We start from the raw sequence: 12,837 nt of genomic DNA, 5'->3' as shown, positions 1-12,837 counted from the left end.
TATTCACCCCGTTTTACGGTATATAGTGTTCAGTTATGGACTGTGTATGGTGCGCAGTGCTGTGTATAATTCTCAGGCTATATCTTTCCTTCTTTCTTTATTATAGGCTAGGACAGTCTCTTTCAAATCGAGCTATAATACTCACTAATTTAATTGTACCTACATTTTTTGGACACTCTTTTATCATTTTTTAACTCTGGTAAAACTCTTAATCTTTAGATAGTTAAGGAATTAGTAACCTAGTTACTAGGTAGGGAATAATTATTATGAAGAAATAAAATCACAAAAGTTTCAATTACAACAATTTATTTCAATTACGGCATATAACATAAGACAAATTTTAATGCAAAATAACTTTATAAAATCATGCATTTTTTTCATTTTTTTTTGTAAATACATTAGAACTAGTTTTTTTTCGTATTTTTCATTGCATTGTAACATTAAAGACCATTGATTAAAACTAATTGAACTGAAGAATTTAAAATTACACCCTCTTAAATATAAAATAGCATCCTTGCTAAGCAAGGTCCCTGTCTATAGTCATAGAAAACAAACAAATAACATTAGACTATAGTTACATTTCACATTGAACTCAAAGTAGTAACTCTGTTATTATGCAGAAATATTCTATGAAAATAGATTAGTCGAACTTTGAGCCACGAAGCTCAAGGAATTCGCGAGATTCGAACAAGTCAATGTCAAAACGCGTTGTTCATTTTTTAAGAATAGCCGACATCAATTCATTTTTCAACTTTCTTGTCATCTCCTCTAGGATGTCGGCTTGAACCCTTAGCTTTCTATTTTTCTCCTCTAACTCGTCAGCTAAAAGTTCCATCTGCTGTTCCTTGAGCTTCCTGTTCATTCGCGACCTTTTGGATGCTTCATTATTCTTATCTCGTAATTCCCTATACTTAAATTCCTGTGTGGAGGTAGATGATGAGTTCTCATCTACACTGCACACAGAAGACACGGTGCTCTCCCTCCTCTTTGGAGGGCGCCCTCGTCGTGCCTTCGGTTGACTCTCTAGTGCGAGAATCAAATCCTTAATGGGTACATTAGGCTTTCGTCTCTTGTACTTTCTCGGAGGTTGTTCAGAGTACGGAGTGTAGGTCTCATCGGAGTCTTCACTGTCGTGGTGTCTTCTCTTGCTGGTGCTAGATTTACTGTCGTCATTGTCAGACTCCACATGAGATTCGCTTTTTGGTGTGATGGGCTCGTAGTCTACCTTTGGAGACGTCTTCAGTGTAGTAAACGTCTCCGGTGATGCGTTATGCATATGCCATGGTTCTGGCGGATCCTGAAACAATGAAAAGCAAATATGTTAATGATATTTATTAAAACTTGTTAATTATTCCGATACTCTACGGTACCGTCGATCGTTGATTAAATTTTGAACAATGCTTAATATAATAAGTAAACTTACCAAGATCTCTGTGCATTTTTCTTTCTCTAGTGAGATAACTTCATTGAGAATGACTGGCGTGCTGATGTCGCCAGGCCAGGCCGGAGCCCGAGCCAACACGTCCACGGAAAGACCTTCGTTCCTCTTCGGCAGCGCCGAACTTTGCATCGCCCCAAAATCTTGTTTGTTCATTGTGCACTCCGGACCGAGCAGATTGATAACCTCCACTTCTCCAGGCATGACGGACCCAAACTTGAGATCAAGAGAGTCGTCTGCGTTGATGAAGGGTGTTGTGTGATGTGTGTTTGTTGTGTAAATAAGATTGTAATGAGTGTCTGGTGTAGTGGTCCACTCGACCTGTTCCGCGGCTTGCCACGGGTTCATTTCTGTGACCTTTTCTGACGCTAAGTCTCCGATAACCAACGGCAGGCTACTAATATCTAAGAATTTCTCCTGATTTTGAATATTGTTATCTCCTTCACGCTCAGGGTAATTGATCATATCGTACTGTCCGAACTTATCGTTCGGTGACAGCGGACCCTGAGGAGTAATGTTATAGAAGCCTGCCTGTGGCAGAGGAGAGTTAACGTCAAATTGTTCCCAACCTTGCGGTGAGAATGGGATGTGTGGTGTGTCGATATTGAGTGCCGTTTCTTCAGTTTTCTTATATGAATCTGTGGAAGAAAATATTTTTTATTAGTACAATAATAATATACGTAGTAAAATATTTCTTGGATTAGGTATTTGATGCATTATTTGCTTTTATCGAAAAATTAGGAAAAGAAAATTAATTAAGAATTATAGATAATAATAAAGTATATCTTACCAATGGTCTGTACTACTTCTTCCTTTGCGGGAGCGTAACACAACGGATCCAGCTCTTGGAAGAACTCGAAGTCCGAATCGTGAAACATTGCGCTGTCGTACAGGGGCTCCGATTTCAAGGATACCTGCAAGTAGATTAGCACCATGTTAGAATGTTTCTTAGCATTATGAGGCCAAACTAAAATAAACTTAATATAATATAATCTAATAGAAGTAATGAATTACATATTACTGTACTCACGGTTGTTGACAGCCTACTTACCTCTGTAAAGCTGGTTGTGGCCACTGGCGAAGACTGCGCTGTGTTTGAATATCCGTCGATGCTGTTTACCGCTCCGGTTGAACCGTTCGGTTGATGGTTCTTCTCGGTCTTTAAATGATCTAGTTTTACCACTTTCAAAACAGTTTGAGTCTTGAGACTCGTTTGCGAAAAAACCATGTCTTTTGGTGTTTGGTTTGGTGTACTGATTTCCGAAATCGTCGCTCCGACTCGGACAGGTGATCTTTTGAGCAACCATTTTGTATAGAACTACAAACAGAAATGATACGACGTAACGTAATGTGCATACTTATATGAAGCGGGGTGAGGGAAAGACGAGGGTAACGGAGGGTTGCGAATGAAATTGCAAATCATAAATAAAAATGAACATAATCTTAGAAGCATCACACGAATGTTATACTTCATCGTAGACAGGAAAATTTTAATAATTATGATCTGCATAATGAGATACACATAATATGTATGTAATTGAGAAGCAATCAGAAACATACCGTGCCTACACAAGCTTTTAAGATAGCCGTGACGGTGAGGTCAGAACCTTGAGACCGAAATACCAATGAATACGTGTTTGAAGAATGTATAAACATATAAAATGTATTATATGGAGTCGTAGATAGGTAGATAGCGGTGGTAGGGATGATGATTGCATAAATATTTAATAATGAAGAATAAATAAATAAACTTGGAATTGGACTAAGAACTTTTGCGTCAGTTGCCTCTTATGCAATCAACATAATGTCACCTGCCCTTTTAATTAGTCGCTCTTCAGAATTGGAATGATCAGACAGAACGGCAAAGAATTGACTGTGGTACCTACATCTAAAGAGTTAAAGAACCGCTGCTACCTCGAACTAAAAGCGGCTTCAGAATCTAGACTTGTGTACCTGCGTTAGTAGCACTCGGTAGAAACTACTCGAGTACATGACTTACATTAAAAGTTAGTTAAAGCCTTATCTTAATGACGACTGGAAACAATCACGCACTATTCTAATTAACTTATCTATCAACTTATGATGTAGGTACTAACTAACTAAGAACTAAACTCATTAATTGTAATTAACTAGGTGTGCCTTACATCTAATTGCTTAAATAATAAGGAAAAATAAACTATTTCTAAAAACAATATAGCGTGATAAATGATATATCGATTAGGTGCGACAAGTAACGTTAATGTCCTTGTTCGCCACGCTATCGTTATTGTATACTGTACCTACTCTGCGAGTGTACGAACACGTAATAATGTTCATTTGTGTAATTTTTCGTTAGTGTGCTGGAGGGTTATCTGTTGTGATAAAACTAATGTAAGAGCAGGGGACCGATTGTTAGGAAAAGCGAACACAGAAGAATTCATGGATGGTCTCGTGAGGCATGACATGTTATGAAGGAAGATTTGGACGCGATTAAGAATATTATGTCATAATTATGCACATAATTATTCAAAATTAATCTGTTTCAAGTCGAATGTATAGACCAAATCTTTTATCTTTCTTTTGCTTCTAATGCTTTCTTTAAATTATTTCTTTCGTAAGTATTTCCAATACTAGAAATATTAAGGGATTTAAAGAATCTGTAAAAAAATATATTATCATAGGGGGGGAAAGGATTTTTTTTCTTCAAGGTACCCTTGCTTTGTCACGAGCTCTGGGACTCAACCTGTGAACAGAAGAGGGTCATTGGGGAGGACGGTGAACGCAATTACTTACTTCTTTGAACTCTTCTTGAGCTCCTAATGAAATCTTAGCTCTTTAGGCTCCCAACCAATTAAAGTTGCCGAAAGAATGCCTGTAACAAAGAGATAAACCTTCGTCAGTACATAAGATAATCAAACACATATAATATGTACCTATAATATAGAGATAAATAAAATTCGCTTTAATCTTAACATTAACTCCTACGCTGCGTAGAAAATGTTTCAGGAACACGTTAAATAAACAGCGCTCAGAGAGGTATATGTCGCTGTAACTCGACCACAGCCGAAACGCGTACGGCCTCATTTTTACCGTGTGTAGGTGGATCCGCCTTCATAAAATATCGATCCAACAAACAACGACATTAAGCCGATGGGTATTTCCCAGACCGCGCTCAATTTTCTAAGTACTTCACAAACACATTCAGAGCTTGAACATTGTTCATCGCGCAAAGGGAGAATCGCTAAAATTAGCGTTAACAGAAAGAATTCCTTATATTCCAACATTGTCATAAATACAACGACGAAAAATCCGTATCTTAGGCCTCTGAGGAAAGTTTAAATAACAAGAGTTTGGATGTCTTCCAACTAGTTTCAAAATAAAACATACTAAAACCGACGTATTAATATAGGTTACTGGTATGGAAGCACATTTACTTAGTACAACCATTCCCGCTATCCTCTACCGAGGGTTAACAAGATAAAAGTTATCAGATGGAATATTCCAAAACCACTTAAAGATAAGTGTAACTCGATTTTTAGTAATCATATAGAAAAAATATACCTATGGTATCAATATGGTATGAATTGATAATAACAAACGTGTGACGTGGTACTCGAAAAGCTATTTTTGGTTCCAATTTAATACGACTATTCTCTAGTACTCATGTCGAATACAAATGCTTAAATAAAACTTGACGAGACGCGTAACTTAAAACTAACTTGTTCGTGTAGATTTGTTCAGTGACTAACCTAGAAATTCCTGACTGTATGTATGAGGAAAATCAAAGTCCACATTTAAGTAGGTTTGTACTAAGCCAGTGTGCGATACAATAAAATATTGTCTATTAATTTTGTTCTTTCCCTAGGAAGCTATAAAAAAGTCGTGAATATCGGTTTTTGTCAAGTCGTATTTATTTAAAAATAGACTGCTTGAATATTCATTACTCTGAGTTATCGGTAGGTTACAATAACATAGTTACAAAATAACTTGCCCAGAAGTTGATACACATTAGGCCACCAAGGCCGTGAATGGTAATTTTAAGGTCAATAATTAAATATTAGAATAGGGCCAACACGCGACGCTGTCATTTCATAGAATTATCGCGCATTTTCTAGAACTATGTTGCGTCGCGCACGACGCCCACCACGGCAACGTGACCGCAGTGCCGCTCAAGTCTCGACAAGTCGAAACAAGCTCAAGTCGTACCAGGAAATTACCACGTGAAAGACCAAGCAAACTATTTGAAATCTTCAAAAAAGTGAAGTTTTACACATAAAAGTCTATCAATAATATCGATTCTTCACTCGAGATACTTATCATAAAAAAAATGGGGCCTCTCTACTATTGCGATATTATTGCACAAGAATAAATTTCCACCAAATTATTTAATTATCTTGTTTATACAAGTTTTTTATACAGGTCAGATGTAATAAAAAATATTATTCTGAAACTATGGGTCAAATAAATCATTTTTAGAAAGAAATACTAAAATAAACTTAGTTTATAAACTCACCTCGTTACTAACAAATAATGTAACGCCAGCAGTAGTAGTAGATGAAATATTCGCTATTCTCACAACAAATGAAGAGAAACAAGCGAAGAGCACTTCAATTAAACGCGTAAATTAACTTTCAAAGTTTTGTTGACTAATTGTGAACTAAAGTAAAATAGAAAATTACAATATCCGTCACGTGCACTCCGTGCGAGCTCAGAAAATATTGTGCAATGTTGGGCGCCCAGACTGTCCATACAGTTTTCCTAAATCCCCACTACTCGACATTTGCGTTCTAAAAATATCTTCGCTGCCACGCTATTGGCTGATGTAAATGACGTCAACTCTTTGCGCCAATCGGATTGGAGAATTTCTTCAATCACGAGACCTAGTGTTTCGCCGCCGCGCCGTGTCGAAGTATATTATGAAACGTATGTTTATGTATGTAAGGCTGGGGGAATTACACTGTTCAAAACAACGAGGAATATTATTGTGTCCGAACGTGACTCACACCAGAAATATAGGTCCTGAGTATATTATACCAAAGAAAGTTAATTGATATTTTAATTGAAAATATGTTAGAATTGAAAACAAAACACAATCCGCCTTGTTACTGCGATCGCACGAAGCAAATCGACTCATTGGTTATCGATGGTTATCGTAATGACTCTTCAATTACGACATATACCTATAACTAACAAGCGACCAAATAAATATCAATGCCCTGTATAAAATTGAATATATTTTATTGGATGTAATAAGATAATATTTAGTAGGTATTTCAATACATAATTTTATATCACCTACGTGTTATAATATAAAATACAAAAAATTTCTTTGAAGTGAACCTTTAAACGTTATATTGTTTTTGTGGAATATTGACAAGCTACAAGGAATATGCCTATTATATTATTAACTACATAGAGTTTAGTAAATAAAAATAAAATGTACCTAAGTATTACTTAAGTATTTTAATGAGCTTCATGTAATAGCCCCATAGTTATAAATGCCGTCATTTGTTAAATCGTTGTTGTTTTATTGTGCATCTTTAAATACCTTTAATTGGGTTTAACCAAATTCTTGATGAGTCATTTACTGAATATACCCAACTAACGGGATTCTGGCCAGAGGAGACAATTAAAAAACCCAAAAAGAAATCGTTTTGACCGAGAAATATGTTCAAAACAACAAGACCTAAATGTTGAAATAAAAATCAATTTACCTACCTAGGTAGGTATCATAATAAGTGAATGATAAATTAATGTGCGTGCTTACATCACTTTTTGTTGTCAAAACATGCGTTAAATTATGTATGTAGGTACGTATGAACTATGATATTGTTTTTGCTGATCGGGAATGACTCATTTTCTCCTGACATTGAACTAGGTTGAACAACCTTAGTATGACTGGACTGGACTGCCGTAAACACGCTTTTCTTGTTACTTCATGAACTGACTAACTTTGACATGAAAAATCTCGTCTATGCTATGCAGAGAGCTTCCTTCAGGTTTAAACATGAAAACTACAGCATGAAACGTACCGAGTAATTGAAACCATAGTTCTACCGAACATAAGAAATTTTGTGTGTAATACTAGGTAGGTATCTTGAAAAACAGTACCTATCTAGTAAATCATCAAAAAAATGGTGTCCATAGACATCAAACCCATACCCTACCTACTCCTAGTCTAGCAGAGAAAACGCTTGAACTAGTTACAAAAAATATGCGTTACAAACTAACAGTATGTCGGTCGACCCAGTGAAGAAATCGACACAATGACGAATACATAGGACTGTTCAAACGCCGTAGAGCAGAGACTCATCACCCATGCGGGCCTCACAGCCGCACTATCGCGTCACAAATGTTAGATAAACGAGATATGATTACGATGAATTGCAATTTTCGACATGTCCATCCCATTCAACTTCGCATGTCATGCAGTCAGCTCCATAATATACCTTATCATCCTAACCTTATCGCAACAAAGCATTTTTATCAACACGTCTAGTAAATAAGTGATAATTCACCTGCTGTGTATGTATTTTATATCTGTTGTGTACCTACATAATAAGCCTTTAAGATCATTATAATGATTCTTATCCAATTATGGAGTCCGATCGAGGTATCTTCTTTAGATTCTTATAAAAATATCTCGTGGAATTTTCCTCTTTGGTAATTTATTCGCCTCGGCTGTTTCTCAGAACTTGCAGCGGGTTATTTCTTACCTCTACTTTCTCTGATCGGTTATGTAAGGTAAGTATGTTCCCAAATTTAAGAACAACATAAAATATTAATAACTTGTATGAAATGTATATAATCATCCTGAATTATTTTCATGACAATATCATCATACCAACGTGTAAAATTGTGTTGTAGGTACACAAGAAAACTAATTATTTTTGTTTATAGGTACAATAGTATTGTGTTCAATGATTCACAAATAATGTAATTAAATCTCGGACATAATAATGACCTCAACATCCCTATTGTGGTTATACGAACAATAACAGCGCTATCATGTCATGATCCTGAAATACAGTTCAGATTCACCACTTATTGGACAATAACACAATACATAACGTCATGGTCAATTACTTTTTGCTACATTTTATTCTAAAAAATACTACTTATATTAAGGACCAAGTAAGTACTTATTTAAATGCGAAAGTTGTTTATTGTAAACGAGAAAGTTTTTATTGCTCTTTCAAGCAAAAACTGACTGAATGGATTTTGATGATATTAAAGCCGTTCGTAAGACCAAGATTAACACCAATTTTGCCCACTTTTTGACCCGAGAAAACTTCCCACGAGGACAGTATGAATCTTAATTAATTTACCTTTTAGTATACCTAAAGGTAATCTCTATTTGTGTAAAGAATCAGGTGGGTAATCCTTGCTATTCAATACAGAGCTGGATATTATATAACCTATCTCTATCACTACTGGGATTAAGATATGAATATGACGATACACAGGTATTTCCTTTTAGAGTCATGGGCAAAGTCCACTGAAGATTCATTCTGTGTACCGTTAGTTCGATATAAAGTAAGATAAGAAAAAAAAATAAAAAGACCACGTGGCTTCATGACACGTTTTGTTTTCTGATTACATTCTAAATTTACATGCGTTCTGAATATAATAAATGGAAAATTATACCGACATTTCATAGAGCGTAATAATATTATTATGAAAATAAGTAGCTTAGCTCTATATGCGAGATGATTTGTGTTAATTTTTCCTCAAAGCCATTGCAAAGAACTAAGACAGATTGTAGGTTAGGTATGGCATTTTTTTTATTATATAACGTTGTCCTTATTCGCACACAATCCGACTGCAACACCTTATAATCTACCATAACTGGGTATGGTTTGATAGCGAACCGGCAAGTCATGTTGCCGGCAGATAAAAATCGGTCTGATAACGGCTATATCACGGTATAACAATATTTTGTTTTTTTTTTGTATAATGATACCGCAAAATCTCGATCTGTAACTCCTAAAAAAATTCCAGTTAAACCTAATATAATTGTTAAAATCCGAAATATTTTGTGATCGTTGATAATTTCGATGTGATAAAATTATTATCTTCAAGTTTGTATCAATATGGAGTTATGGCTTAACCTTGATTTTTATGTACTGAGAATTAGGGTCAGTCTGTCTGTAGGGTTGCTAGGTGGCCGGGATTTCAGGGATTGTCTCGTATTTATTAATTTTACTCTGCTGTCCCGGAATGAAAAAATACTAGTTTATACTTACGACTACGTCGTCTTCTTTTTTTGGTCATTTCTACTTAGCGTAGTCTCGGTCCGAAGACCAAAACTCTGATTCCGTTCGTGGCCCCAGAAATGTCCATGAAATGATCAGCCTAGACCTGGCAACCCTAGTCTCACAGTAGTTTTGTTGAATAATCTACCGAATAGATATTACAGTACCAGTACGAGCTAGTTTCACTGGTTACGGATAAGTGTCAGATAACCTATCCGATAGTAAAGGTGACAGTATATGCAATAACTGTTGAAATTTATCCTGATGAACTATCCCACAGGTAACTTCTTATTAACTATCGCTCCTTTACAAAAATATACATAGGTATACAGCGGACCCCCTTTACGTAATACTTAGTTGTAGTTACCAATATTATATTGTTTTATAATATAACTTTTTCAGACCATCATCCCCACGGAAAGCTCCAGCGCCTAGCGCGCGTTGGGAACCTATAGCCCATACAAATTTATTTACAAGTAATGAATCCGGTCATAATGTATGAAAACATCGGAAAGTATCGGTTATCGTATTCAGATAATACGATAACCGATACTTATTTAAAACTCTAAAAGTGGCTTGATGGATGATTGCAGCTGTACTAAATAGACATAAAGAACGAACATGAAGAACAATCAGACAGACCCGAAACTAGTTTGTTTACTAAATATTACATGTAAAATTATTCACCCCATGGAATAGTACGAATAGTAACTACGACGACATTTTGTTGTCAAAAAGAATCAATGTTTTTACCCTTCACAAGCAACAGTTGTTAGGTACCTTCTATTACTAGAAACGCACAATGTTCATACATACATACATAAATAATTTATGCAAACACCGAGCGGCGTTTGACGTCATCAAACAACTACTTTACTTTGCTATACAGGTAATCAAATTCATATCTACGTACATAGAAACAAATAGATAATACACTACTTTGTACCTATAATTGTTTGTTTTGTACGTAGTTACGGATTATAAAAAGCTAGGTAGGTACCTACCAATAGTTCAATATCTAAAGTGTCTATCAAGGGAATGCGGGTTCGATTCCTTCGTTTGTCATGTCTCAACCTGATTGGTCATGGGCATATGCGCTATAATTAGACAACCAAAGTAACCTACAAGATAATAGTTAGGATAATAAATAATACCTTGAAAATAAATATTGGCTTTCAATATACATAAATAAGCAAACTCATCGACAACTTGATAATGAGATTACAGGCACTGCTGATTTAAAGAAATACAAGTAAGTTATTGGTAATAGTAAATTGCACTTACATCATGGGAGTTCTTGTTGAAACGACTGTCTTAAACTTCTTAACCTTTCTTGTATGAGAATTGTTAATACGACGCAAAGTAATCTTCTTTGTATTGTTGTTGCGGATAGACCCGTAATAAATTGTATTCAGATTGGTTGATGATTGGAAGTACTCGCAGCTCATGTTAGATTATACTCTCTCCTTTCACCCTTATTGGATGCGATTATCTTCTGTTTTGATCCAACAATAAACTTTTACTATATCGGCCTTTTATAAGACCAGAAAACTAAAATAAATCAAAGTTTTAATCACAACTACTCGGTGAAACGTTCACTGTTGTGAGAATAATTAGTTATATTTAGAAATGCTTGTAACTTTATCGAACTTCACTTGAAATAACAAACGATTGCGAATTTTGTATCATAAGTTATAACGTGTGACTTGTTAAGGGGTTGAAGTAAGAATGTAAATTGGTGGCGCCAACAGGATATTAGAATCTCCGCTTCGCGAGCTTACATGTATTCGAATTTTCTGACGCAACATTCACGTTCCGTTAATCCGTTCAACCGCAGTGTATCGGACAATTTCTTTTTAAAAGTAGATTTACATTGAAATTGTTGCTAAGTCACTAAACAAATGATAAGAAATTATCAACTGGATGGATATAAATCCACAAAAATACAAAATGTTGAACAATATATTTTTTTACAGTCAAAGATACGATTTATTTCTGCGTGAAACGAGAGGAAAATTGGCGATGAGTCTGCAAAATTCGCCGTCCTTTTCATACTAGCAGTAAAAATATATCTTTCTCTCTCTACCGCAAAGTCTAAAGTTATTTCGCGTATTGCAGTTTTCCTAACTATTTCCTCTTACATCCAGCAATACGATCAAGTTCACAATGGGAATTAAAATGTGTGGAAGCCCTTTGTAAAGCTCCCCCAGTTACAGAGGCGGTATGGCAGAGACGTCGGGAAGATGATGCAATATCATCGCTGATTAAGCGAGCCTGGAGGGCCGAATGACGACCTACTTAGTTACTTCTTAGTTGTTATGCATTGAAAGTAGAAAAACAAATAACGGGAAAACTTTTTAAGCACTATCTATGAATAGTAATATTACAAACAGCACAATATAATGCTATGTAGATTTGAAATACTATGACGATTTCAAATACTTGTTGAAAGTTTATGAAATAAAAATTATTTGATTTTAACTTATTATACTTGAAGGGGAAAACCATAATATGCCAATTTTAGCATTTGGTACACTTTTAAATTAAGTCGCAAAATTATATCTGACAATATGCTGCCTATCCTAATATTAATCTCTCAAAAGTGATACAAAAATCTTCCTGTTTTTTATTTTTTATTATTATCTTCCAAATCAGCAGTTAATATCTAACAAAACATCTTCTTACTGTAGATATTATATCATTAAGGAAGGGTTTTTTGTATCTAATCTAGTACCTAGGTAATCATAGATAGAAATGTATTTTTAGAAAAAAACAAGTTTGGATAGTAAGGTAGGTAGTTAATAATAATAAATTAATTTATATGACTCATAAAGGTACATGATATTTGTTTTTGTTCTTAATACCTTTTTTATAGTTATATACATAAATAATATGCCTTTTCAATAATATGCATTTTATTTTAATGTGTAGGTACAGACAGTTACCTAATCTCTTTTTTGTAAAGAAAGCCTTGATCACTTTCTTGTAATGTTGTAAAACTAACTTGGTCCTGGGTCCTGATTATTGTTGTTTCTTCCTGAATATTAATTTACAAATAACTTACCTTCTTAGCTTATCTAAAACTCTTTATAATGTTCTCATTATTTAACTTATGAATATAACTAAAACCCTTCTCCGTTCATACTTTATTATATTTACATTTAC

General features: G+C 34.9%; 1 protein-coding gene across 4 annotated transcripts; it reads right to left on the bottom strand.

Moving 5' to 3' along the window:
• Positions 1 to 289: 289 nt before the first annotated feature.
• Positions 290 to 11,405, bottom strand: LOC142976715 (uncharacterized). Of its 4 annotated transcripts, none has more exons than XM_076120229.1 (6): positions 10,957 to 11,405; positions 4,211 to 4,289; positions 2,490 to 2,756; positions 2,229 to 2,352; positions 1,424 to 2,076; positions 290 to 1,297 (listed from the first exon to the last, which is right to left on the bottom strand). In XM_076120229.1, exons 3-6 carry the CDS (start codon positions 2,664 to 2,666, stop codon positions 713 to 715), a joined length of 1,539 nt encoding a protein of 512 aa, XP_075976344.1. In that variant the 5' UTR covers positions 2,667 to 2,756; positions 4,211 to 4,289; positions 10,957 to 11,405; the 3' UTR covers positions 290 to 712. The 4 variants fall into 4 exon arrangements, with proteins under 4 accessions (XP_075976344.1, XP_075976342.1, XP_075976345.1 ...); XM_076120227.1 differs by lacking the exon at positions 10,957 to 11,405 and adding an exon at positions 5,931 to 6,155; XM_076120230.1 differs by having other exon boundaries at positions 2,490 to 4,289.
• Positions 11,406 to 12,837: the final 1,432 nt, after the last annotated feature.

The sequence above is a fragment of the Anticarsia gemmatalis genome, chromosome 11 (genome assembly GCF_050436995.1).
Source record: "Anticarsia gemmatalis isolate Benzon Research Colony breed Stoneville strain chromosome 11, ilAntGemm2 primary, whole genome shotgun sequence".
Classification (NCBI taxonomy): domain Eukaryota; kingdom Metazoa; phylum Arthropoda; class Insecta; order Lepidoptera; family Erebidae; genus Anticarsia; species Anticarsia gemmatalis.
This window is presented reverse-complemented; position numbering and strand designations above follow the sequence as displayed.